Genomic DNA, 27,489 nt, shown 5'->3' with positions numbered 1-27,489 from the left:
TCCTGCCCAGAAGCAGTGGGCAGCCTGGACGGTTTGAACAGGCCGTGCCCTTCCCCGAGCTCCCCTAGCTCCCTATTCCCTCCCTCATCACTAGCTGGGCTAGTTTAAGGTTGATCTCTAAGCCCTGGGTCACGCCCCAGGGCCCCGCCCAGAAGCCCGACACCCCGCGGCGTGGGGAGGGGGAGGGACGGGGTCAAATTCCCTTCTGCGAGCTCAGCTGGAATCAGGGCTTCTATCGCCTGTCCCCCTCCCCCGGCATCCCCAGCACCCACCCTCTGTGAGGTTTTGGGTGCCCGGTGGTACCACCCCGAGAGTTGGAGCCTGTTGTGTTAAACCTCCCTGCATCCGGGCCCCAAAGGAAACTGAGAGAACCGCCCAGGGCGAGGGAAACCCTGTCCAGGGACAGGGCGGAGACTGGAGACGCTTGGGCAACGAGAGGGACCCTGGCACCTCCGCTACCGCTCCGGGGAGAGGGGAGTTCTGGGGTGGGGGCGGGGGGAGAAAAGGGGGAGGGCAGCGATCGCTCAAGAGCAACCCTGGGCCCCTTCCAGTCTGGGCACGACCTCTGAGCCCCAAAAGGTGGGCAGCGCTGGGCCCCGCCGGGCGTTTTCCACCCTCCGCTCTCCCTGCCAATCCCACATCAACCCTGGGAGGGGCGCAGGAGTATTTTGCCCCATTGCACAGATGGGGAAACTGAGGCGTGAAGAAATCCTCCTGCACGGTTACGTCGGAAGGAGGCGGCAGGACCAAAGGCGAAATTTGGTTTACAGACTAACGGGGTCGCGGTGCAGGGGCAGGGACCAAGGTTCAGAGGACGCAGAGAAGAGGGCTTGGCAAACCGAGGTGTGGATGGGGGAGTCTGCTCGGCTCTGAGGCGTCTGGGGACGCGGAGGGCGGGTTCCCACCCAGAGGCTCCCGGGACTCGGACGCCCGGAAAGCGACGCGGCTCTCCGTTTTCGTTGTTGCCAGGGCCCTGCCTGCGCGCAGCCGGAACCTGGAGCAGAAGGCGGCGGCCGCGTCTACGCGGGCAGCGTTCCGTAGCGACCGCAGTGCCACCTCTGCGGGGCGGAGCTCTGCCCGCGCCGCAGGGCCAGGGCGCTGAGGGGAACGAAGTTGCTCCCCGCGTGCGCGGGCGGGCGGCCGGGGGTGCGGGCGGCGCGAGGGTCCTCTCTCCAGGCGGTGCGGGGTGAACGCGAGGCTCAGGACCCGCGCAAACTGGACGACGGAATTCTTAAGCGAGTTTTGAAAAGTTCTGGCATGGAGAGGGGAAGCGTGGGAAACCGATTCCGTTTATTGCGCTCGGCGGCCGAGGCCGGAGCCGGAGCCCGCGCGGTTGCTGGAGCCCGGGGACTTAGCCGCTGAGTCCCGCCCGCTTTGCGCGCTGCGGGGGAACGAGTCGCCAGGGACTTTCTGCGCTTCTTGGGGTGCTGGTTTGGGCCGAGATACTGGAGTCAACTCCCACCTGGCTCAAACGAGGGAGTTCAAGCTCACAGCCTCCATCTCTTAAATTAAAAAAAAAGAAAACAAAACTCCTGATCACATCCCGCCGAAGCACGTGGCAGACCCCAGGTGCCCCTTACGGGCACCTGCGCTCCTGCAAGATGGTGGCCTGAGCCAGGACTCCAAGATCCCGGCAGAGGAATCACCGAAGCCCTCCCAAGAGGCTGCCCGTCTACAAGAGAGAGCGTCCTCCTGCCTGAGAAGGAAGTAGGCTTCTAAACATCTGGGGTTTGTTCGCAATCAGCTCCATGGCTCACATTCCTGGGAAGTCTTGGTTGGGAGCGTCCCCAACCCTCTCTGCGACCCACTCCAGAACCAGGGACTGGGTGTGGGTGCCGGAAGGCCTCCGCTCTGAGCCGCCACATAGCTTCTGAACTCGCTGGCCAGAAATCAGGTCCTGTGTGCTTCTGGCTTCTAAACTTACCTGGGTCACAGCGAGTGTCTCTGGGCCTGGGGTAGGAAGAGGGGCAAAAGGAGGTCTGAAATATTAACCCCAGGGTCCAGGGAGGCTCCTGTGGTCCCAGTCTGGGGCTGAGATGCAGTGCTGGGGCAGCACCCACCATGGGGCCAGTGTGGAGGCCCGGCTGGGGAGGAAAGGGCTCTGTGGGTTGCCTGTGCCCCCCACCCCATGCTGGACCAAACACTCTTCACCCCAGGCTGGAAGCCCTCTGCATTCAGTCCCCGACTGGGTCCCCTGCTGGCCACAGAGACCATTTCCGCTTCCTTCTGTGTGCAGTGGGAACCATACTGCTTGTCCCCAAGCATCCCGAGTGGTCTCCTGCTGCTGCTCAAGTGGGAGCCATTTCCACCTAGTGTGCGGCAGGATGTGCCCAGAGAGGGAGACCCCCATCTTGGCCTCACTCAGTGGCCCTAAGTCGGGGGTGGGGCGAGGACCGGTGGTTTGGACACCTCCCGGGGCGATTCCGGATCTCCTGAGAGGCGTCCCCGTGTAAATGAACGGAGCCTGCCTTTATTCTCTCAGCTACTCTTTTCTGAGCAGAAACTGGAGGGTGAACAGAACCTGACCGTCATCCGATGCAGCCAGGAGACTGAGTGCCTGGAGCCCAAGGGCGAGTTCGGTGAACACAGAGGGGAACGTGGAGGAAAGCAGCGGGAACCTAGCAGGGTCAGTGCGTCTGGCCCGTTGGCTGCCTGTTCCCACCCCGCAGCCACAGTGTGCAGAGGGGCTCCCTGGGCCTGAGGTCCTGGGCTGGGCTGCTGGACGGCTCTGACCCTGCACCTCCAGGCCCACAGATCTCACGACGTGGACCTCCTCTCCACAGGCACGGCCCCTTCCAGTTGGCATGGGGCCCCTTCCTCTAGCCCCACAGTGTGGACGCTGGGAGTGTACTATACCCCAGTGTGGTTTACTACAAATGGGCTTCTTGGGAGCCCCGGGGCCCACAGTGAGGCTTACGATAGCCCTGCAGGACCAACTTCACCTGCTCTCTCCCAAGCCCAGCCTCTTCCCAAAGGAGTTCATTGGGTCTTGGGTCTCCAGCTGCACCTCCTTGCTTGCTGGTGAGGCTGGGAGTGTGCTGAGCTCTGGCCTGAAGCAGGATTCTAGGCTGCGGGAGAAGTTGGTGGTAAAAGTGCCCCCTCCCGTCCCCTAGACCGCAGCGTTGAAGTCTGTTCCCAAACTCCACAGGGTGTAGAGCACATCACTGTGGGCGACCCACACGTCACCAGCCTCGGACAGCCTGGCAGGGACAGAAGCCCCTGATGAGGGTACCAGGGACGGGCTGGGCGGCACTTGTGTGCTCCCACCCCAGTGCGGAGTCCCCTGGCCCCAGCTCTGGGCCGGCCACAAGAATTCCCCAAAGCTTAGCTCAGTTTGAAAACAGCCTTTAAACCTTTTAGTACCATTGAAATGAAAACTGCCTTATTCTGGCTGAGCCCCCCTGGCCCAACCTGTTTCCCTAAGTCTCTTCATGTCAGCGGTGGGGCAGGACACAGAGCTGGGCGCCCCGGAGGACCTGCCTCTGATTTTCCCTGCTCCACCCTTTTGCTCCTCAGGACTCTCCCTGAGGCCTGACCTGCTCCCCGTCAGGTCTAAGTCTCACCACGCGGGGGCAGGGCCTGGCCAGGCCGGGACCCAACCTTGGCCGGGGCCATGGCCTTGGGGACGCCTGCCTGGGCTTCTCAAGCTGATGTGGCTGGCACCCTGGGGGTGTCGGCACCTCGGCTGTCTCCCTTGGTCACTAGCTTACCCCTCCCCAGGCAGGCTCTGAGCTGTAGTTCTCCCCACCCTCCAGGGCCCTAGGGGACACGGGCAAGAGACAGCACAGCCGGGCCCTCTCCCCGGACGCCTGCCCGCCTCTCCTGGGCCCCGGCAAGGGTGCAGTCCCAGAGTCCGGAGGCTGCCCCACAATTTTAACCACCTCATGAGCTGAGGGAGGGAGCACAGAGAGGGCCTGAGTGAGCTGGGGCACCCCCAGAAGAGGTTGGGCCTTCCTGACCTCGGGTCCTGCCGGCTGCCACCCGGGTGGGAGAAGCCGTGCTAAGCTGGGGGTGGGGTGCGGAGGGGACCCCCTCTCTGCAGGTGGGAGGGCTTCACGGGAGCCACTGTATTCCCCCCAGGCCTCACACCTAACCTGGCTGGGAGAATCTGGGGTGCCGAGGCGGGAGGGAGACCCTGTGTCTGTGCTCTTCTGGCCAGCGCCCCAGCGCAGTTCTGCTCCCCGCTGGAGCCTGCCGTGGCTGGGCGAGGGAGACAGCTCCAGAGCGGGGGGGCTCCAGCTCCAGAGCGGGGGGCTCCAGCTCCCTTCCTGCCTGTCCCAGCGACCCCCCCCCCCGACACACCCTCGGCTTGAGAGGACTCTGAGCCCACGAGGACTTGCAGCCATGCCCTAGCCCCCCGTGGCGACTCTCCTCCAAGCCCCGGGGGCCTCTGAGCCTGGGGGTTCTCTGCCCAGTCCCTGAGGAAAGATGGTCAGGGTTCGGGAGGCATCGAGGGGGAGGCGGCGAGCCACAGGCCCTTGGAGGGCTGCAGGCCAGGGGACTGAGCTGACGGTGAATTAGGGCCGCCACCGCAGGCAACACTCACCAAGGGCCGGAAACAACAGAGGCGGCGGTCAGTGGGCATCCCGGCCGGGCAGAGAGCGCCTTCTCCGTCCGGGTCAGCAAGCGAGCGGGCTCAAGCCTGGACACACCACCCCCCAGCAGTGGGGGCTCCGTCGGGGTTCGAATCCCGGCAGGGAAGCGGCTGAGGACGGCCGAGAGGCCAGGGTGGAAGGCTCAGCGTGCTGCCGCCGCTGGCTTTTGACAAGCCCGGCTCCGTCGGGCTTTCCTCTGGGGTAGCGTGGGCCATGCGCCCCTCGGCATCGGGGCGCCTCTGCTAGGACCCCGAGGTTTTGGGGGCAGCTCCTTGGACATTGCCAGTTCACCTCCTTTATGGCGAGGACGCGGGGTTCCGAATGTAGGTCCCAGCGGAGGCGCCACTGGTCTCACTGCACAACAAAGGGGAGGGGCACGGCCCGGAGCCCACCCAGGGCGGCAGAGACCCCGCACCGCGCACACGACCCCTCCCCGGCTCAGGGAGACTCTCTGGCAGCTGCAAGTCCCGCGGCCTGGCAGAACCCTGGTACTTGAAAGAGCGCGGGGGTCAGCGCCTCCGTTTGCTTCCAATTCCTTCTCGAATCCCAGACATACTCGAGTGAGCAGTTCTCAGCGTCCCCTCCAGGCCCCTGGGCCCGGAACACGCTGCCTGCGCCCAGCCTGCCCCTCCGCCGCCGCCCCTCCGAATTTGAGGGCAGTGGGGCAGAAGGAACGCCCAGTCGGCTCCCGCCCGCGCTCCGGCACCTGCTCCTTCGCCGGCTCTCCCGCCCGAGACGCACCTGGGCCGCGCGAGGCCAGGGGGACGTGTCCCCAGAGGCTCCGGTCGCTCGAGGTGGCCCAGCTCGGGCGCTCGCGCCGCTGGGTACTCACCTGGGGCCGCGGAGGCAGGAGAGAGCGGGCCCGCCCGAGGCGGCGAGGTGCAGGGCGCCCGGCGCTGGGACGGCTGCCCCGGCGCCGCCTCCCCAGTGCCCGGCGCACTGCTCCCTGCGGCTCCGTGCGGGACCGAGGGCGGCGGGTCCGAGTCCCGCCCGCCGGCCCGGGCAGTGGCGGAGCGCGGAGCTGGCGGCGCTGCTGCTGTTGTTTTTGAGCCGCGGAGCCCGAAGCTAGAGCGGTTGGGTGGGGGCGAAGGGGTGGGGGCGGGGTGGGGGCGGGGGCGGGGGCCGGGGAGGCCCGAGGGGGGCGGCGGGGCCCGAAGGGGGCTTCGAAGGAGCCGGGTTCGGGCGATCGCGGGCCAGGGGCAGGGGCGGAGGGGAGAGCCAACAGGAAAGCGGGCTGGGGCGACGGTGAACGCAAAGCTTTTTAATTAGTAATAAAATGCAATAAGACGAAGCAAAACCAGCCAGACCCGCGTCCGAACTGTCGGCGCGTTTGCCCCCATATCCAAGGAAGTCTCGAGGACAAACGCCGCCGCCACTCCATCTTCGGCCCCAGCTGGGGCGGGAGCAGCAGCGCGACGCGACTCAGGGGAAGGGGGGGGCGAATAGTCACCTCGCCTCCGGGGCCACCTGGGTCCTTTTAAAGTGTCCGGGGTGCGGGCCCCGGGCGGGAGCGCCGAGCACGGAATGTTTTCTTAAAGGGCCAGTTCCGAGCTGCGCTGAAAGGGGAGGGGGGAGGGAGGGGGGAGGGAGGGGGAGGGAGGGGGGAGGAAGGGGGAGGGAGGGGAGGGGGGAGAGAGATAAGTGAGGTGAAGACCAGGAAGGCCGAGGAGAGCCCCCCAATCCCGCGCCGAGGAGGCGGCGGCGGCGGCGGCGGCGCGACGATGAGGATGATGAATACATTGCAAAGTTTTTTTGGCCCCGGCGAGGGGTGTCAGATTGAGTGCTCTGTGCGCATGTGCGAAGGTGTCCAAACTGACAATGCTGGGGAGATGAAGATAGTGTGTAGCTGCTTCTGGACTCAAGGAGGAGGAGAGAGATTCCGCGAGCCGACACCATGCGATCCAAGGCGAGGGCGAGGAAGCTAGCCAAAAGTAAGTCTCCCGCGCTCGGCCGCGCCGCGCCGCCGGGCCCGGGCCGCGGGGCCGGGGCGCCCGGGCCAGGGGTGCGCGTCGGGGCGCGGCCGGCGCGCCTCAGGCTCTCGGCCCCCGGATCGGCCGCGCGGCCCGGGGGCTGCTCCGCCTCCCGCGCTCCGGGGCGGCCGGGCTCGGCGCGGAGGCTCGGGGCGCCCGGGCCGCGCGCTCCCCGAAGGCGCCGGCCCCCTCCTCGCCGAACCCCCTCCCCCCCCCAGTGTCAAGCGCTCGGGCCCGGGAACCCGAGGCGCGCGGTGGGGGCCGGGGAGGGGGGCGGAGGGGGAGGGCTGGGGGTGGAGGGGAGCGAAAAGCGAAAGTTAGCGAAAAGTTGACGAAAGGGGAGAGCAACTTTTTCCTCCTCGCTCGCTCTCTCCCTCTCTCTCCGAGTGGCTCTCAGTCCTGGTCAAATCATATTCCGGGCTTTTGAAATAGTGGGCGCTAGAGCACCGCCTTTGGCGTCCGCCAGCCGGGCGCAGAGGAGGGAGACCCCGAGCCGGGGAGGGGGCGCAGGAGGGGGCGCGGGCCGGCGCCCACCCGGTTCCTCGGGCGCAAGGGCAGGGGTGGCGACGGCAGGACAGCCACAGCCACTGGGGGAGCAAAATGGAGGCGTTTTCCTGGGCTTGGAACTATGGTCGTGAAGTTTATTCCCAACTGGTGCCCCGCGCGGTGGCGGGCGCTCCTGCGCGACTCCGGCAGCCCGCGCGGCCGCCCCGGCGCCGGTGCTCCCGGCAGGAGAGTTCCCACTGGGCCGCCTTCCTCCCCGCCGCCGCCGCCGACCTCGGCCCCGCTCGGACCCTCCCGCGCCCGTTCGCCTGGCACCGCCCCGAGGCCCGGCGGGGACAGAGCTGCCCCCGGCGAGACTGCCCGGTCCCCGGTCTTACTTTCTCTTTCGCTCCGTCTCGGGCCGAGCCCAGGGCTCCGCGCGCGCAGCCCGCCGCCAGCCCGGTCCTCGCCGCCGGCCTGGTGCGCTCGCCGCCCGCCCCACAGACCGCCGCCGCGCCTGGGGCCATCCGCGCGCCCTCCGCGCCCCGGCCGCCGGCGCCATCCGGTGCCAGGCCCGCGGGCCCGGGGCTGCGGCCCGAGAGGCGGGCAGGTGGGGGCGGCGGCGCCGCGGCCCGGCGAGCGCGGCTCCCGAAGCCCGGCCGCGGCCCGGCTGCAGCGAAGCGGCGAGCGCCGTCCCGAGCGTTCTCGGCTCCTCCAGCTCTCGCCGCCCCCTCCTCCGCGGCCGCCCGCCCACCCGCAGAAGGGGCGCCTGGCCTGCTCCCCTGGGGAATCCCTGCCGGACCACCAGGCCGATTGGTCCGGTCCTCCTGGGCCCGACCCTGCCCGTCCGGGCCTCGCAGCACGCAGGGCCGAGCCCCCAAGCGTGAGCCGGGGGGCGCGAAACTCGCGGCACTTTTCCGAAGAAGTCCTACCCTCTCGGTTCGGTGCTCGGCAGAGGCTCAGCCGCACCGCCCCCTCCCCCCGAGTCGTAGGCCTCGCGTCGGGCCCGCGGGGGAAAAGCAGCTCCCAGCTTCCGCAGGACGACCCTGGACTCCGCCCGCAGCCGCTCGGGGCCCCTCGTTGAAGCGCCCATTTCCAGCCGGTCTCCTCTGCCCAGGGCTCGTGGCTTCGGCCTCCCCGGCCTCCCGTGACCTCTGGCCCCTCTTGGTGCGAACAAGGCCCCGCGTTCGGTGGCTTGCGCGCGTGCTATCTGCCCGCCGGCGGGCGCGCGGAGTATGCGTGTTCGTGTGCGTGTCAGGGTCTGTTTGTGCACCGCGGATCTCCTCAGTGGCTCGGCTCCCCGGCGGCAGGCTGCCCGGGTCAGGCTCTCCCGAGGAAGGGCCCGAAGCTGGAGCGAGAAAGTGGAAAGCGGCCGAATTCTCGCCGGGCCTTCGCTGCAAGCGAGAGGCCGGCTCAGGGTGCTCGGCGCGGCCGCGGAAACTTGTGAGCGTCCCACGCCCGCCGGCTGCCCGTCTGGCCCTCAGCTCTCTGTGTACTCCACGCCAGCCAGGTGGGGAAGGTTCCCGGCCCGGCTCTGCCTAGGGCCTTAGAATGGGTGCCTGGCAGCGACCTGCAGCCCGGCTCAGAGGTGGGAGAACTGGACCCAAAGGTAGGGCAGAGCACAGAGTTTCTTTTCCTGGGAGTCCTTATTGAGAAAAAGCCGGCGCGGAGCAGGGCTGTCAGGCCCAGACCCAGCTGGAGCCACACTGGAGTGAGCTGTGGGAACCCCTCCTGCCTGTGCTCCACAGCCAGGACAGCTGCCCCCAGCCCTCCCCAAAAAGGTGGCCCAGGCAGGCATGGGACCTCGCTGCCTGCCCGACACAGATCACTGGATCCACTGAGAAATTTCATTTCTTTGGACAATATTTTAAGCAGATGTGGGCGTCCCGAGGGACCTGACTCCATTACCTGAATCCGAGGCAGTGGGGCAGACCCAGTGCCACCAACAGAACCTCTCCCTCCAAGCCACATCTCGGCCAGGGTCAGGGGGCTGGGAGCAGGGAAGAGGTCATGGTTCCGAGGCCAGTGTGCGGGACTGGGTTGTGCCTGCAGCCGTGTACCAGGCATGGAAGGACAGCCAGGTCGGGGCTGGGGTGTGACCCCCCCCCATCCAGAGCTTGGGGGGCTGCCCTAGAGGGTGCATCTGGGGCTCTGATTTTGTTTGTGTTTCCCCAGGACCCCACTCCAGGGGGTCTCTCCCGCTGGGTCTGCGTGCTGGCTGAGTTGGTAGGAACTTTGGGGCCCACACTGGGGGCTGTGAGTTGAGCTTGTAAGGTCAGAGGACACTGGGGCACTCAGGCCAGGGCTGCAGGTCAGCTGCTGGGAAGCCCTCCATCTCAAGCTGGGCCTGGGAAGCCTGAGCGGGGTGAGGACAGGTCGGGGCCAGGGTCCCCTCACACACGGCTAGGCTTTGCTGGCCGGTGGGGAAATGGGGCCGTCCCTGCCCACACTTAAAAATGAAATGCCACACAAAAGCTTCGTGTTTCTGCCGCTGTTGGGGGCCAGGTGGGCAGATAGGGACCCAGTGGGAGGAAGGATGTGGCCCCGAAACAGCAACCAGCCAGGGCCCTCATGGAAGGGCCCGTGAGGCCTAATCCCCGTGGAGGTGACAGACCCCAGAGTCCGAGACACTGCATCTTGCAGGCCCGGGAAGAGTCTCCTCCAGACAGCTGCTGACTGCCACCTAGCCCCTGGGGTGTGGGTGAGGGCACTGCCTCTGCTGGATGAAGGCTCCGTGCGCCTCCCTGGAGACTGATGTGTGTGACAGGGTGGGGGGAGCCTGGCTGTAGGCTGAGCTGCCAGCCGGTTCCTTCTCCCCGGCAGAGACAGGCCAGGCTGCAGCTCTGCTGGGCCCAGCCTTCTCCCACCCTCGGGGGTGGGGGAGGGCGGAGGCCTGCCTCTTCCACTCGTCCTCTCCCAGGAGCCGGACAGCAGCCTCCCATCTGGATGCTTGGTAGGGCAGCAGCGCCAGGAAATGTCCAGCGGGAGTCTGGCGGCTTACCCCGCTTCGGGCGAAAACGCGGAGGCTGCGGTGGAGGGGCGGGGTGCGGGGCTGGCGGCCAAGGCCAGGTGCCCTGCGGCGGTGCGCTGATGGCCCGAAGGCTCTGGCTTGCCGGGGGGGGGGCCCCCGCGGGCGTGCCAGGGTGCCGAGGCCCCGCTGGAGGGGGGATCCCTGTTCGTGGAGTGACCTCCCGACGGGCTCCCTGGGGGAAGGGCACCCGCTCTGCCCTGGGGTCCCCAGTCACCCTGCGCCGCTCAGGGCCGCCCCGCTGCTCCCGTTGGCTGCTGTCGTGGTGCAGGTGCGGGCCGGTCCTCCTCCACCCTCCCCGCCCGCGGCCCCCTACGCACCGGGCGTCTCCCTTCTGGGCAGAGCTCAGGGCAGGGGACCCAGTCCCTCGTTTCTGTTGAGAGGCCTGGTGCGGGCGGAGAGGCCGGCCCGGGGGTCCCATCAACCAACCCCTGGGGGAGGCGCGCCAGCTCGCTGGGCCGCCGCCGTGGGCGCGATTAGCCCCCTGTTTTATTCAATTAGGAGGCAATTAGGGATCCTTGGGGGCTGGGCTGGTAATTAAGGTGACCTATAATTAGAGTTTCAACAAAAATTGTCCAGGATTAAAAATCTTGTGAATAATTTCGTTTAAAAATTTCAAATAGCGTTAAATACAATTTATCAGGTTTTGAATCAAACCCGTGTAACAAGTCTTGGACGCTGCAGCTCACGTAGCCGGCGCAGGAGGACTCTAGGAACAGCCTGGGCGCCGTCCCCGCGCGCGGCGGGCAAGAAACTTCTCGAGGTGGAGGGAGCCGGCCCGGCCTAACTGCGGGCGCGGACTCAGGCTGCCCGGGGCTCCAGACGCGCCGGGCCGGGCCGGGGGTCCCCAGGCTGAGCGGATGGTCGCCGCGGCCCGAGGTTCTCTGCGCACAAAGTCGCGGCAACTACGGCGCGGCGCGAGGAGCGCCCGCGTCTACACCGCGCAGCGGGTCGGTGGCGGTGGCCTCGCCGAGCCCCTGGTCTCAGCCCAGACCTCCTCCTCCAGGACCGCAGTCTGGGCCCAGGGGTCCCCGCCTCCCTGGGCTTCCTGGAACGAGGAGGGCGGGCTCCTCAGCCCTCCCGACTGCTGACCCTCGCTCAGACTCCGCGGGCTGCAGGCCGTGTGCGGTTCCAAGTCGCTTCGCGGACCTGGGCCGGGAGAGATGCGGCAGCGGGCCCGGAAGGCTGGGTCTAAGTCGGGCCGGTGCGGGAAAACCGAGGCGGGGGTGGGCGTTCGGCTTCCCAGGAACGAGCCCTGCCTTTCGCCGAACTTGCCGCTGGGGTCCGTGCACTCTGGCACGCACCTGCGGGGAGACCCGAGCGGGCTGCAGCCTGAGCCGCCGCCCATGTTTCCGTGCCGCTGCAGCCTCCGGGCGACGGTCCCGTAAAGGTGTTCACGGTCCGCTTGGGAGGCATGACCCACCCCGTTCACTGACCCTGAGGAGGACAAAGCGTGGCTAGCCGGCGCCACTTTTCTGGGTAAGAAACCCAGGGCACAGAGAGGTCAAATAACCCGACAAGATCACACAGCAAGTTAATGGTGAAACTGAATGTTCTTTGAAGCCCTCCAGGGTTTCTTATTTAGCACCCCGCCCCCCACCAGGGCACTGCAGGCTGCAGTTAATTCCGAGGATTTTATTTTATTTTATTTTATTTAATGTGTCAGGTTTTAAGCATTTTCCCGGGGCCAACGGTCAGCTTGTAACAGGTCTGTTCTTAAAAAGCAAGTAAGACATCCATGTGCTTACAGCTTGTGAAAGCAACTGGGTGCCTTGTGCACTCGCCTGCTTCAGACTGGTTTCTCTCTCCGCCCGGGACTGGACTCTTCCACTCTGCTCTCCCCACGCAGGCTGGGCAGAGGCCTTGCTAGGGTCTCCAGCCCCTGGCTCTGGGTGTCCTCTCCCAAGGACAGGTGCAGGAGAGCTGGAGTGTTGACCAGGGGTTGGCCTCGTCTGCACCCCACTTACTGCCTTTCCCTTGAGCCAACGCCGGAGGTGTAGGACCTGCTGGCTCCCCCCTCGCGCCCCTACCCCCACACCCACCGCAAATCTGGAGGGAAATAATCCTCCCCCCTCCCCCCCAGGCAATCGGGGAGAGGAGGAACTGTGGCCGTGGTGGACCTGACCCGCAGGGCGGGGGAGCCGGTGGCTGCAGTTTCAGGTCCAGCCCGGAATCGGCCTCTGTTCCTCAAGTCTGGGCACCTCACAAGCTCCAGCCAGGGCCACGGTGGCCGTTCCAGGCCGGACAGTGCTCCCAAGCTCCCAGGGCAAGGGGGGTGGCCGCTTCTGCTCTGACCACTCTCCTCTCTCCGGCTTTCACCAATCCTCCTCGGTCTGAAGGCGCTCTGGCCAGGCCTGCGGCCTCTCCCTGGACTCCGGGGAACAATGCCCTGGGGCCGCAGATAGGAGTGTGCTGGCCTGAGATACATATTTGTTTAATAGTTAACATTCTGCGGGAAAAAAAAGGAAGAAAGTCAGATTCTGGTGAAGGCTTTGCTTATTTTATATCCACCATAACTATTTCTGTCCATGAAAATTGGCTTAATTATATCAATGGAATGTTTCTTTTTCAATTCTGTATGCAATTAGTCCATCTTGCCGGCTGCAATTTATTTTAATAAAAAAATAAACCAGTGGTGTGTTCAGTTCCTCGTCCCCTGGGGACAAATGCGATTGGTGTGTTTAATTTCATTAACTACAATGCGGCCTACTGGAAAAATGTATAAAATCAGCTTTCTACAGCTTAAACACTGGCATTTGAAACAAATCATTATTGCATTAGCTGTCACACTGGTAATTCTAGAATCTAAGGAAAAAAATATATTATGGCTGTTTTTATAACCCTTTGCAAATGCACTGTTAAAATAATTTATAATCATTTTAAAACATGGCTGGGTCCTGGTGAATATTTTATCTCCTCCAAATAAGGCTCCACATTACCCCGTGCACATTTTCCATCTGACGCGTGTGCCATTCTCAACCCCAAACACGCATCTTTCAGGGTGGAGACGGTGGAGCCTATATTTAAACAAATCTGACGAGCGCTGGGTCCCTTTTTCATTCTGACCTGACCCTGCCCTTGAGGTGGAGTGGTTGATGCAGCAAGAGGCTCATCTAAAATTCGCCTCGGGGCAGAGGGGACCCCAAGATGCTGCAGAGCCCTTAGCGTACCCAGCCTTCCCCTCTGGGCCCCCCAGGTGGGAGGAGAGGCCCACAAACAGGCTCTACAGGCATGGGAGCAAAGCCACTCCGTGGACGGTGTTCGCGGGCTCCAACTTGGGGAAGTGCTCTGCTCATCTCCGAAGAGATAACCGGTCACCCCAAACACCCACTTTCTGAACCTGACGTGAGGATTCTGCAAAATGAACTCGGTTAGGAAATTCACCAGACTTGTGCCGCTTCTCAGCAGGTCACCAATTTCCAGGAAGGTGTGTGCCTTTGGTCTGCACCCCATCCAGCATGGGGTGCGTTAGGGGGTGATCCCCAGTGTGTGCGTGTTGGGAGCCGAGTTGCCCACGCGAGCCCTGGCCCAGCCCGAGCTGCTCTGCAGTTATGAGGCCGGTGGTGGAGGACGCTTGCTTCTCCCTCCCGCAGGTACGTGGCTGGAGATGCTTAGATTCATCTGTGGAAGAGGATGTGGGCACAGTGCAGGGCTCCTCTGACCAGCCGCCTCCTGGTTCTGAGATGCTTTTCGAGGAGCCCTGAGTCGTGCTCCAAAGCCTCTGCTTCCCCAGCATGGGGGTGTGGAGGGGCAGGACACACCGGCTCAGCCTGCGTGCCCACTGTCACTGTCCCTGTGCTGGCGCCATGGGCTTCCTCTGGGGGCCTGTCTCCCTCCCAGCCCCAGGCAATGCCAAGGGGAATTAACAGGAAGGAAAGACCCCAGGCGGCTCGGTTTGAAGCCAGGCACCAGGGCTGCTGTCCCGCTGATGTGGGAGGAGACGGGTTCCGGGAACGCATGCAGGGGTTTCCTAGGAAGGTTCCAGAAACATACTTGGGCACTTCTGGCCACATTAAGAGCTATCACCCTGCCCTTTAGCCTCCTGACTCCCCTGGATGGATTTAGGGAGATTTGATTTTTGGCATACAATTTATATTCCGTAATGAATTTTGATGTGGGGTGATGGTGAGGCATGAGGGAGACCCCGGCACCTCCTCTTTGGGTCTGAAGCCCCCTCCTGTTTCTCATGGCCGTGGCTGGAGGGCCAGGGCCGGGAGGGCCCAGGCTGGATCTCCGGAGACCCCCGGCTCTGGGGACCAGGCCGAGTCACCGTGACTCCATGAGCCCAGGGCGGTCGTCAGGCGTGAGGTCTGCTTTCTTTTCAGGCTCTGCCGAGTTGAGAAATGAGTGGCTTTGTCCACTTTCCTACTTTAGAAGGAATAACAGAGCTGGACGCTTGGTGCAAATACCGAGGCTCTGCCCTTCGGCCCCGTGAGTGCTGCCCCTGAGGCTGCAGGGGGACCGCACCCCAGAGTCGGCCCCGAGGGACGGGCTCGGCAGGATGGAGTTCTTAGTCCCCGGAGCCCGCACTCCGTCCACTCGACTCTGGGCTGGGCTGTGCCCCCTCCCGACCGCCACGCCTGCCTTGGCTCAGGACCACCAGCCCCCGCCTTTGAAGCCGGTGAAGGGGGGCCGTCCTGGAGGGTGAAAGTGAGTTGTGACTCGGTCAGAGGGGCTGCAGGGTGTGGACGCCTGGGTATCTTGCGCCTTGTGTGCTTCGTCTCTGGCTGCAGGCAGGCATGACCACACAGAAGGTTCTGGAAGGGTCCATGGCATTCGGGGAGGTGATTCTGCCTGGAGGCGAGGGTCCTCGGGCGGGGTGGGGCTGAGTCGGGACACCGCTCTCCAGGCAGACAGACAGTCAGGACCGAGTGTCACTTTTACCTCCCGGGCCTGGTTGGGAAGATGCTTTGTTGGTCCACGGCCACCTGCCTCCGTGGGGGCCGTTCGGGGCCACAGCAAAGCATCCACTTTGATACTTCGATTCCGGCCGTCCAGTTCAGCCGGGACATAAAGCACACACGGTCCTTAGCTGGTGATTTTATCTTCCAACCGGGGAGCACAGGTGCTGGGGTGTGTTGGGCCCCTCCCTCCAGCCGCCTTCCCGGCCCCTCAGCCACGCTAAGCCTTTTCCATCCTCACATCTGCCTTCGGGGTTCCAACAGCTGGTGGCATCTGCCGGCTCTTTTCTCGTCAGACGCCTCCCACGTCCTGCAGGCTCAGGTCTTCTATTTGTTTTGGCTGCTCTGTTCCATCCGTCCATTCATCCCTGAACGTTGTCCGTGGGCCTACTGTGTGCCGGGCTCTGAGACGTGCCTGAGGGTCCCGGGCAGCTGCGGGATGCTTGCCCGGGGCGACCCACCTGGAGGACGATGTGGTGATGTCCCCGCGCCCTGGGCAGTGTGATGAGTCTGGGCAGTCACAGGTGCCCACCTGACTCTTGGCCCTCACCGGCCAGCAGGTCCTTGTGTGGGGGCTGGGCTTCTGTGTTCAAACTGTTCGGAAGGGGAGCGAGCCAGCAGGCTGCCCCCAGCTCAGCACATCTGGAGGCCCCAAGCTCTCTCGGGCCTCCCGAGCCCTGGCTCTGTGCTGATGGAGGGGTGGCGGAACTCCCAACCAACTTCTCTAGTTCAAGTTAGAAAGGCCAGAAGGAGAGGGAGGGAGGGAGGGAGGGATGCCAGAGAGGAGGTTTCCTAGCTGTCGTTGCTTCAGTGAGCCCCCCGGCCCTTAAATTCAGTGGCTCACATGAAATTTGTGTAGTGCTTCACCAGTACCAGTGGCAGGCAGGGCACCTCCAGCATTTCAGCACAGGAGGGAAATGCCTGGGTCAAGCAATGACGGATGGGAACTGAACAGGACCGGGAACCTTTCCTGGGACACAGCTTAGTTCCGTATCTGCATTCAGGTGCTGGCAGTCAACGTTATGCTGAGATATGGATTCATATAACAGTCTCCCATCTAAGCTGCTCTGTCTAGCTGCTTCTCAGAGGGGAAGGGGCGGGCACTTAAAAACGCTCAGACATTTGTATCTGCTCAATGGGCTGTAACAGCCTCTTCAGAGATGCCTGGTCACCTCGTCCTTAAAACGTTGAAACAAAGACTGAAAATCACGCTCACTGGGGAAGCCCGGAGTGCTGACCGCAGGAGAGCCCTGGGGTCCCTCCTCCCTCCCTGGCGCAGATGAGCCGGGGCCCCTGTTGCTCCCTGGCACTGTTTTGCCCTCAGGTGACGCTTCCTTGGGAAGGTTCAGAGTGAGGCCATGTCCCTAGAATTTATATTTTTGCCACGGAGACCGCTTCCGCCCTTGGTTCCGGGAAGGCGAGAGGATGAGGTCCTCACTGTGTTGGAATGAGCGTCACCGGCCTGTGCTGACCCGACAGCCTTTCCCAGCCCCCAGGTTCAGACGTGGCTATGGGGCACCCCTCTCCCCACGCGTCGCCCTGCTGCTGTCAGGGTTAGATCGAGGTGGGGTCCTGAGTACTATTTCTGCGGTGTCAGTGAGGAGAAGAACGCCAGGCTGCCTGAAGGCCCCCGGGGTCCCTTTCGGGAGGGAGCTTGTGACACACAGAACGTGGACTGCTCGGTAAACATCGAGCTGCTTGGGGCTGCAGCAAACAGCGTGGGGCACGGGCTGTGCCACCTTCCTCTTCGCTGCCACCTGCTCGTCCCGAGATGCCTTCCTGGGAAGCCGGCCTTCTTCGCAAATCACTCTCAGCTCATTCTTGGAAAAGCCAGTGCATTCTTGAACTGCCTGAAAGCCGGGGAGCATTTTGTTGGCCAGAACTGATGCAGCTCGAGGGAGACGCGGCCCCTGACATACACCCTTCATCTGGACAACGTGCCGAGGTGGTCTCTGGGGAGCGTGCGGACACATCCACGTGTGTGCTGTGCGTGCACACGTATGCGGGCACTCCCGGGCAAGCCTGGGTCTGCTGTCTGAATGAGACGCACCCTCAGGCCGTTCTTTTTTGTCAGCTGTGCTGCACCTCCCTGCCCACTTGTGCTCTGCAAAGACCCCCTCGCTCTCTCTGTCCTCCGACGCCACTTAGCTCCCCGCAGCGTCTGGAACGGGGGCTGCGGCAGCCGGGCCTCCCAGCCCAGAGCCGTTTGAAGCTGGTTGTAGCGAGAGCAGAGACGGGAGAAGTTCAGAGGTGCAGAGAGGCCGACGTGTGAGCACTTTCCTGCAGTTTATAACCCCTGAGCAGAAACAAAGAGGAGAGGGGGCTGTTTAGATCATCCCGGGCCCTCACGCTCACATTAGAAAAATTAGGCCCTCTTGAAAAATTACAGAATTATGCTGCCAGTGTCAGGTTCCGAGATAATGATGTGTCTGTGTGCGAAAATATTAAATTGCAATAACACGCCCGTGAGTACCTCTCTGAATAGGGTATTCAGTTCCCAGCTTGGGCTGAACGTAAAGCTTGTGACTGACAGAATACAAATGGTGTCATAAAACGTGGGGGGGCGGTCACAGCCGGGCTCCGTCTTCCTGATCGGCTTCTCTATCTCGGCCCATCCAGCCATCCTTTCCTTTAACGAACCAGCCCAACGATGTGGCTAATTATTTATTTATCACGTTAGCAGGAGGAAAAGCTATCAGAGACAGATCAATTTTTCCCTGGAAGTGATTTGACGTGACTTTAAAAATAAGCCCCACGACAGGATGCCGGGCGCGCTCCTCCGCCCTCCCAAAGTCCGTGCCGTCCACCGCACCGATGTCGGTTGTGAAAGCATCCACCGGCCGCTCCTCCCGCGGAGCCGAGGCAGCCTTGAACCAGCCCAGTGCCCTTTCCGACCAGGGGGCTTCTCACAGGTTTCTGGCCAGGGGAACCGGGGTCCCTGTCTTCTTCTGTGCGAATGAAATCAGAGCAGCAACAAGTAACCCTGGGCCAACAGGAGCTTTTCACGTTTACCCGGAGCCTGTGGAGATGTGGCATCTCTGACATAAGCCGGCTGAGACGGGGGGCTTGGGTCCCCGACGCTCGGCTCCCCCGCACGTCCGTACTGAGCACGTGCGCGTGCTGGAGAGTGTCCCCGCGGGCGGTGGGGGGTGGGGGGTGGAGTTTCGGCGGCCTCACGTTTGGCTGAGTGTCCTTAGGAACAAAAGGGCTTAAAAAAAAACCAGTGGAAATTAAGATTGCTCAGAAATCTCCGGGCAGATCGCCGGCCCAAGGGGGGCTCTCGTTTCACGGCTGGGAGTCAGACTTGCAAAGCGAAGGGGCCCCCGAGTCTTAACTTTCTCTCCATCGAAGGTGTTAATCTTACCTTCCGAAGGTTAGATAAAGCTGCTCGAGGCTGCCGTTGGTTATCGAATCTCATCTGCTAATGACGGCGGCGGCTCGGAGCAGGCCCATCTCGGCCGAGCCGCTGGTCCCTGCGGCCGGCAGCCTGGATCAGGAACCCAGGTCTCCGTTTACCCGGGGTTTTAGGTTGCCTCCCGACCGTGACAGACTACCCTCATTCAAAGAGGAGGGGGGCTGATGGCCACGGCGAGGGTGAGAAGCCCATTACCGCAGCCCAGGGCCTTTCTCCTCCCCCGGGAGACACCCCCCTTTGACCCACAGACTCGGCGTGGCAGAGTGAGGGGAGGGCCGGGCGTGGAGGAACGCAGCCTTGAGTTTTCTGACAAAGAACCCCTGATTCTTTATCCACCAGACAGAGCATAATACTTGGCCTCACCTGCAGGGCCTGGGGGTGCGGAGATGCCTCGATTCAGCGAGGCCTGAGCTGGGCTTGGCAGGACCTGGGCCTCCTGGGAAACTGTGACCACGATGCTGGTTCCCGTCCCGGGGTGGTGGTCGCCAGCAGTGGGCACGGCTTGGCCGCAGGGTGCGTGGGAAGGGCCGGGGCCGGGATGACTTTCCTCCTTGAAGAAGCCCCCGACACTCGCCGAATCTGTGACGGCAAAACCAAGCTGAATCGCCCCCGCCTTGCCTGGCCCGGAGGCAGAGGCCTTCAGGGCCCTCGGCCAGCAGGCAGAACCGGGCCATGAAGCCAGGGCGCCCCGGGGATGTGGGGAGCCCCCAGCGCGCACCACCAGGGGCCCCATCCCACCAGCTCCCAGCCCGGAGCCCACAGGGCTGGCTCTTGGTCTTCACTTCCCAGATTCCAACGGGATGCGCAGCTCCATGACCTCAGCTGACCTTGGACCAAACCAGAGGAACTTGGTGGGCCCACCTGCGGGCTGAGCCTTGGCCGCTGGGGTGGAAGTCTGGCCTTGGGGCCCTAGGCTACTGGGGGGAAGGGAAGGTGGGCAGGGGGGTCTCTGGGCGGGGGGCATGATGAAAGGCTGTGGGGCCCTGCAGTCTCCAGGGGCACCTCCAGGCCAGCTGGACCTGTGTCACAGGGACAATGGCCCGTCCTCATCTGGAACCACCCTTGGCCATGGCGGAGACGGAGAAGAGGGTTGCCCGTAAGCAAGTGACCTGGGGAAACCAGGCCCCGGCTTGCTGGAGGGGGAGTGAAGGCTGGGATAACGTCTGCAGGGCGCTTGAGCGTGGTATTATTCTTGCTGTTATTCTCTGCAGGATCCGGGCTGTCATTGTTAGCAGCTACTTTGGGTTTCTGGAATTTTCTTGCACCTGGCAGAAGGCAGATTTGTGTGTGACTGTGTGGGGCTGAGCAGTCTCCCCGGGGGACCTCTGGATGTGGCCTAAAGATGAAAAAGCTCTTCCAGACAATATTGTGATGAGTGCAGAGCAGACGAATGTGAAACACTGGGCAGGTCTCCATGCCGGTCCCTGGGCCCCGGCGGAGGCGTTCAGTCACTGTCACGCGGAGGGCTGGGGGTTGCCTGGGGTGGCTGTGCTCTCCGTGTGACCCGGGCTGGGGCCTCCACCACCGAGTTCCTGGGAGGAGTAGAGCTGGGGGCCGTGGCAAGCTTCCTGCCCTGGGGAGGGGGGTGCATCCCCTCTAGGCATTAGAGCAGACCCTGTCTTTTGGGGTCTCCTGTTTGGTTTAGTTCCAGGGGACTTGTGCTGAGTGACAGGTCCCAAAGCTGAAAGGGGGGAAGAGTTTCTCCTCGCTGGGCCATTAGGTATCCAGCTGCTGCTCTGACCCCTGAGGCTGTGGCTCTGATGCTGTCTAGGGGGACATGCCAAGGACTCGCTCAGAGAACCACGGGATACTGGGGCTTTGCTGTCATCGGTCTGACGTGTGAGCTGGCACACACACGCGCGCACACGTGTGTACAGGCACACATGCACATACATGCACTGGCACACTCGTATGAGGCAGCACACTTGCATCGTGCATGCACATGGCACACATGCAACACAAGTGCATGTGCACGCACACGTGTGCACACATATTTACACGTGCCCACGGGTACATGCAACCTGTGCATGCACACACACGTGCAGGCACACCCGCCCAAGTCACACAGTGCAGTGTGTTCGTGCAACAAGTGCGTGCACACACACACATGTGCGCACACATACCCAGAGGTCTCCTTGCACACAGACGTGACTGCACGAGCCAGGCTCTGCTTTCAAGGCTTGGACGATGTAGGAGGCTGATACGTCGACATCAGAGAGGAGTGTGTTCTAGGCAGGTGAAGGGGACCCTCACTCAGGGGGCTGTCACTGGGCCTCCGTGGTCCCACAGTCCTGTAGACGGAGTGAGAGGAGAGGGAGGCTGGGACAGTGAGTCCGAGTGCTGGTCGTGGGCTCCCGGCAAGAGAGAGGGTCTCGGCATCTGCCGGGCCAGGGGACGGCCTTTCCCTCCTCCCCACAGGCCCTGGGGTGTTGGGGGCCCTACCCTCTGGGGCGGGACAAGCAGTGGCCTCCAAGAGCCCAGCCAGGACGGGCTGGATCTGGTGTCACGCAGACCCAGGAGCAGGGGCACAGGGTCCCCTCTGGCCCTTTCAAAGGGACATTCGATCTGAACCCTGGGGCCCAGTAAGGAGATTCCTGCGAACCCCTCGCTGATGGAGTCAAAAGCACTCAGCGGCTGGAGAAAGCACTTTGCAACATCGGGCTCTGGCATGAGGCCCTTTGTGGGATTATCTGCCCCCCCCGGGAGGCATGGAATGCTGGGGGCAATGGGCCACGGCAATATAGAGCTCGCGCAGGCCGCCGATAAAGCGGACTGCTTTCTGTGGCCTTTCTGTCGCCGAAATTTGAGGTGCGGCCCCAGAGTGGAGGCCGCTGGCCCAGGACATTTGAGCCAGGGAGGCTCCGTCCGCTCTACCCTCGCCCTGGAGAATTTGAGTCCAGACCGCGTCTGTCGGGTCCCGTACCCGGGGCTCCTGCCTGCTTCAAAAAACAAAGTCTGGAGAGACCGGGCAGCATCTTACTTTCCAGACAGGGCTTTTCGCGGCCTCCCTCGGGGGGAGTCACCGTGCGGGGCCCAGTGGACGCAGCTGTTGTGGGGAGGGCAGACGGGGCGGCTCTCGGGCCGGGAGCTCTTGGGTGCCCGTTGTGAGCTGCAGTCAGGAAGCCTGCGGGCTCCTGGGTGGAAGCACCAGGTGGACCCGCACACCTGCTGCAAGGGCTGGCTGGGCTGTGGGCTGCTTGGGACTTATTTCCGCCAAACCTCCAGGCCCCCTTTCCTGCCCCGTCTCTCCCCAGATGGTTCCCGTCTCTGTCAGTGGACGTGGGCACATCCAGCTGCTCCGGGCTGGTGCCCAAGACCTACTCCTGACTCTAGAACGCAAGTCCAGGTGGACCCCGGGCACATCCCACACCCGTGCAGGTGGCATCGCCGTCTGGAAGACACACCGGCATCTCGGCGGGATGCTGGGTTTAGGACCCCAGGGTGTTTAAAGCCGCAGCGGTGGGGGTCTCTGCCTCACTGGGTGGGAATCATTCCACAGCCCAGGGATGAACTTGGTCTGCTACAGGGCAGAGCCTGGGAGGACCAGAGATGTGGGAGGTTCAACTCGCTGAATGTGACTCCAAACAGCTCTGGGATGGGTGCAGGAAGGAGGGACCGACCGGGGCAGGAGCTGGACGGCTTCCTTCCTGACTCTCCCTCTGGGTGGGGCGTCAGGGCTCACCATCTGGCTGTTAGGGGGCAGGTGGCGTAGGCTTGGGGCTCACACAGACCCCTCCCGAATCCCGCACCCGCTTCCCACAAGCTGAGACCCGAGCCACGCAGCCTCTCTGAGCTCAGTGCTCCCTCTGGGACACAGGTGACCCGTAACTTCTGGGCCTGTGGTTGAATCAAGAACCAGCTTTCCTGTCCCTCCTGGAAGTCAGCGTCCTGCCCCTGGGCTCACTTGCCTCCTGGCAGGGGCCACAGCAGCGTCCACGGCAGGTCTTCTCAGGGTGCCTGTGGGAGGCCTCGGTCGGGATCCGTCCCGGGCCCGTGGGGCCCCAGGTGGGCACAGGCCCTGAGGATTGGCGCTCCGGATGCGTGGCTTGACTGACGTGTGGGCTCTTGCGTGCTTGGGGCTCTGAGGCTTTCGGCACCTGACCACAGACCCGCTGGTCTGGGCACGGAGCCGGCACCTTCCTCTAGCCTGATTCAGGGTGGCCTTAGAAGTGTCCACAGGCACCACTGAAGGTAATGGTGGCCTGGGGTGGCTGGGCCGCCATCTACCCCGAGCGCCTTGTGCACGCACCTCAGCTCCCCTCTTTTCAGGGAGAAGGCAGACGGGGAAACTGAGGCCTGCTCAGGGAACACTCGTGCATACGGGGGTCTTTATATAGGGCACTTGCCCAGCGAGGTCCACGTCAGGGTCTCACCGCCAGAACGGCCGGTCTGGACTCCGGGGTCACTGCTTCTGACCCCCCAGGCTCAGCATCCCTTCAGCCTGGAGTTGATGCTGCAGCTGAAGTTCACCCCGTGCCCCCGTCTGGTGCTGCAGGGCCTGGCCCTCTGGCTCAGGAAGGCTCCCCCAGGGCCCAGGCCGCCCCACGAGACGTCTCCCCACACCCCCGGCCCTGCACACCCTCAGAACAGAGACAGCTCGAGCCCCAGTCGTTGGCCTGGCTCCCACCCACCATCCCGCTGCCTGACCTCCTCCCCAGGCTGCATTTTCGTCTGGACGTGCTGGTCTGTGTGGAAGCAGGGGGCCCGAGAGAGAGCCGTGGGGGCTGATCCGGCTGCGCTGCGGGTTGGAACCCATGAGCGCTGGGCCCCAGAGCCTGGGCAGAGCAGACCCTCCCATCCGGGGCCGGACCCCAGGCCCAGCCACCTCCGTCCTCTCCTGAGACCTTTCGGGTGGAGGTTTCACCGAATTGTCCCACTGTCGAGGCTTCCTCTTGGAGCAAATGAAGGGTTCTTTGCGTAATGTCGGTGCTTGCCTTATTTATTTATGTATTTTTATGAGTTTGCTGTTAATTAGGCAAAAGATCTACAGAACGTGCTTGCGCCCGGAGATTTCTGCGAAAAACGAGAACCCTCCTGAAATTTCCAGTCGTGAAGCAATTAAGTGATGGAATTCCGCAATCTAAACATGATATTCTCCTCTAACAAAAGTGTTGGTGCAGGGGGGGGGGCGGGCGGGGGGAGGAGAAAGAAGGAAAGAGGAAGCCGAGGTCCGAGCAATGGCAACTCGCAGACCAGCACCACGTGTTTGCAGTTGGGACTGGACTCCGCTCAGTGGCCGGGGTTGGGGGGGACCTGCACACAGCCCGCCCCCTCCTTGGAAGCGCCTGCTCCTTTGGAGGTGAAGGGTAAGGTGAGGTTTGCTTCTTAAAGGGGGTCACCTGCGTCAGCCGACCCACCCATACGAGCGGGGGGCTGGAGGGCCGCCGTCTTCTGGCGACAGAAGCTGGATGGGGAGGGGGCTTCCCACCTGGGCAGCCAGTCTGCAGCAGAAAGAGACCCCATGTCAGGGCCTGAGAAGCCATGGTGCCGGGAATGCCCCCCGGGCTCCACCCTCTGGGTCACTGTGCCACTCACATGGCCCGGGGGTCCCAGTGGGGAACCGCCGTCCACATCGGGGTCAGGTCAAGGGTCCTTCCTGGCACTTGGCAGGCAACTCAACCCCAAATGAGGAAATTCACATTTCTTGGGTTTGTAGGAGGGAGTTTTTAGATCACAGGAGGAGATTGAAACCAACTTTGATTTTTTTTTTTTGTAAACGAATTCTTAGCTAGGGATGCCCCATGTGCCCTCAGATGTTACAAATCCGACCTTTCCAGACCATCCATCCAGCAGTCGCATTATTGTTGGAATCCCCTTTTCTCACAAACGTCTCTCGGTCGTGCAAACCGTTGCCTGTGGTTTTCATCATTACATTTTTTTTTTTTTAAACAACCTTGAGATGCCTTTGGACGAGCCACTGGTTGTTGACAAATCAATTTTCCAGGGAGGGAGGCACGTTTCTGTCGGTGGCACTGGGGTCCGGCCTCCCGCTTGCGGTTGAGCAAAGATTAGACTGAATTTCTCCGTGAGCTGCGTTTCCTCCGTCCCCCTGTTACTTCCCTGCTCTTTGGCCTTCATGCTACATTCCTTTTCCTCCCCTCATTTCGCTTTGTAATGTTGTTTCTCTCACCTTCTAAAGCCAGCCGGCAGCGCGGCGGGGATTTATGAGGTCGAAACTTCTAACAGGACCGTCTATTTTATACGTTCTCTCTGCCACTCCAGCCGTGACCTCAGCTGCTGCTGTCCGTGCAGTGTGTACACGCCGGTTCTGTTTGGTTGAGAAAACCCCTCTTGGAAGAGATGGGAGGCCGGGCTCTGGGGTCTCTGTTGCATTAAATCAGGGAACTGGGGGCCAGAGTCACTGAGGATGATCCAGAAACCAACGGCAGCATCCCCTAGACAGCCTTTTCCCCGTGCGGGTTCTCATGTGTTTGAATAAACTTACAGCTGCTTCTTGGTTGAGGTGGGAGTGAGTGGGGGCATGAAAAGCATTTACGGAAGATCCCCACCCCCCGTGCCCACCCTCTCCCCCTGCCCACTCCTGGGGATGACCCTTCCTTTGGGTGAGAATGGACAGGGGAGTTTTTCCTGGAAGAAATGAGGCCAGCAGTGCCTGAATGCCAGCTCCCAAGCCCTGGGCAGCTTTCTGTGCTGCCCACTCAGCGGCCCCTGCCTTTTCCCATAGCTCTGGGATGCTTTTCTAGTTCCGAACCCCAGTCCCTCTCCAGAAGGACTAAGGGACCCTCTCCCCACGTGCACCTGGAAGATGCAGGTGTTTCTAGGGCTGCGCAGCACTTGGTCACTTGTCACCTCACCCGTCCTCTCCCTGTCAGGGGCCACAGCCTTGGGGAATTTCACAGGCGTGGCCCTGCCACGGACAGACAGAGGTGACCTGTGCCGGCACCACCCCCGCCAGAAGATGTGCACGGACCCCGTAGCTCTTTGTATCCCTGCTGCCTGCATCGTGGTACCCGGCTGAGATCGCAGTCGAGCATCACCCTCTGAAACGTGTGGGCCCTGGGCCTCCTCTCCTATGCAGCCTTGTGTCCCTGTGCACCAAAGCCGCCTCTGCCTGGGCCTGCATCCTCCACAGAGTGGGCTGGAGCGGAGCCTGTCCACCCACCTGGAGCTAGAGGGGGTCTGCCGACTTCACTGATGGGGCGGGAGGTGCTGGAGGGCGGGAGACTCTCTGAGCACAGCAGCTGCCTGTGCTCCTGTACAGGAGAGATGAAATGTCCCTAGGCCAGAAAACGCGTGCCGGTCAATCAGCCTTTTTTAGACAACAGTTTCCTTACGGAGGCAGAAGTGCCCGCCAGGCGCAGGCCAGACCCTCTCCTGTGCGTTTGGGCAAATTCCCCTCTTTTATCACCTCTGCTCCAGGCCCAGCCTAATCCCAGTGTTTGTCCTGAGGCCCCAGTCCACTCCCTATGGGCGTTTCTTTGATTTAGTGAGAATAGGAACACACTCGTGTTGGCTTTCCCGCACCTGCCGGTCGCCCGGAGAGCACCCGAGGGACTGTGACCGGGGCTCAAAGTCCCTTCATTCGTCCACCTGTCCATCCACTCATTTCCTCAGTGACAGTGACGGGGGTCCCTCTGCTTCCCCCAATGTCTAGGAAACTCTCTCCTGGCTGGCCACGTGCTCACAGCCTAACTGGGCAAGTGGGATAAAAGTACCCACCAAGTTACAGCCCGGGGGTCAGGAAGGTAAGGGCTGCCCCTGGGCGTGGCAGACAGTTAGGGACCCCGGCTTTGTCCTAGACGGGCCCGGGTTCAAATCCAGCTCCTCCGCCCCTCGGTGACCGTCCAGGCACGGCCCGTCCCCCTGCCGCCAGGAGAGGTGGATGAGTCGCTGGCATCCCGGAAGCAGCCCAGAGACATCGCTGTCCTGGAGGGGACACAGGGTGGCCCCTGTAACGGTGGAAAAGCCTCAGGAATCAAGTGGCCGTTTTGACCAAAGAAGCTGGGCCGCCCCTTGTGCCCCCGCCAGGCACGCGTCCGCTCGAGAGGCGGGCCAGGGGCGCACCCTGAGGGGGCTGGGCTAGTCACGCCCCCGGGCATGGCCTGGGGGCTCCCCGCTCCCTCTGATGCCAACGGCAACCTCTCACTGGAACCCCCAATCCTCCCCACCTTTGGCCTCCGGCTGAGGCACCCCGACCTCAAATCGAAAGTGTCTCTCCTTGTAGCTGCGTTCCCCGGAGACTAAGCAGGGCGCCTGATCCCCGTTTCCCGAAGCAGCAGAGCCATCCCTGCTTGGGGGCAGGGGGACACGTTGTGAACGAGACCCTTGGGCTGAAAGCAGAGCCTTCGTGCCCAGCTCCCCAGGCTCCCAGGGTTGGGGGAGCCCATCTCCGCTCCCGACCCCTGTGTGGGGTCTGCGGGGAGCCTGGAGGCGGACAGGGCAGCTTCCCCGAGTTCCTCCCCGAAACCCCAGCTCTGAGGCTCCCAGACATGGGGCTCTCAGGACAGGCAAGACCACGACGGCAGCGGCAGTGTCTTCTTGTCCACAGATGCCCAGCAGAGCTAGAGGGAGGCCTGGTCGCGGCCTCTTGAGGAGTCTCGCTCCCCCACCAAAGGCTGCCCTGAAGTCGGGGCTCCGGTCAGGAAGGGGCTCTTAGCTCTAAGGGCCCAGACCTGCTGGTCACGTGACACTCACTGCGGTGGACAGGGGCGGGGAGCGGGGAGTGGCGATGGCCTGGACGTGGCTGTGCTGGACTTCCCACAGGGCACGGCACCACGAGGCCAGTTCTTGCTTCTCCCAAAGCTCCCCTTCCTGGTTTCCTCCAGTTTCAGAAATGCTCAGATCCACGTGGGAGTCGATAAGAAAGGCTGGGGCCATGGCCACACCTCCTCCCATGCTTTCCGGCGAGAGCCTGCCCGCGCTCCCCTGTCTCCAGGAGACTGGCAAGGGGCTGCAGGACATGGCCACCCACAGACAGGTGGCCCAGGAGGGCACCTGGGCTGACTTCTGCGGGTCCCCCCGAGCTGGTACCAATCCTGGGGGCCTTCAGGCTCCTGCCCTGCTGTCCCCCGTCCCCGCCGTGGACGCACAGGCTGCAGGTGCGGTCCCTCCTGCAGACACACGGGAAGGTGTCATC

The 27,489-nt window shown here is 62.9% G+C and overlaps 1 protein-coding gene across 2 annotated transcripts in view; it reads left to right on the top strand.

Moving 5' to 3' along the window:
• Positions 1 to 6,255: 6,255 nt before the first annotated feature.
• PRDM16 (PR/SET domain 16) overlaps positions 6,256 to 27,489 on the top strand; it is a 324,677-nt gene continuing 303,443 nt past the window's right edge. For both annotated transcript variants that reach the window (XM_004272306.3, XM_049706092.1), the window contains exon 1: positions 6,256 to 6,526. In XM_004272306.3, the coding sequence (XP_004272354.2) occupies positions 6,490 to 6,526 (37 nt within the window). In that variant the 5' untranslated portion in view covers positions 6,256 to 6,489. The remainder of the gene's footprint in view (positions 6,527 to 27,489) is intronic.

The sequence above is a fragment of the Orcinus orca genome, chromosome 1, assembly GCF_937001465.1.
Source record: "Orcinus orca chromosome 1, mOrcOrc1.1, whole genome shotgun sequence".
Lineage (NCBI taxonomy): Eukaryota > Metazoa > Chordata > Mammalia > Artiodactyla > Delphinidae > Orcinus > Orcinus orca.
The sequence above is the reverse complement of the archived record's forward strand: the minus strand, read 5'-3'. Positions and strand labels throughout refer to the sequence as shown.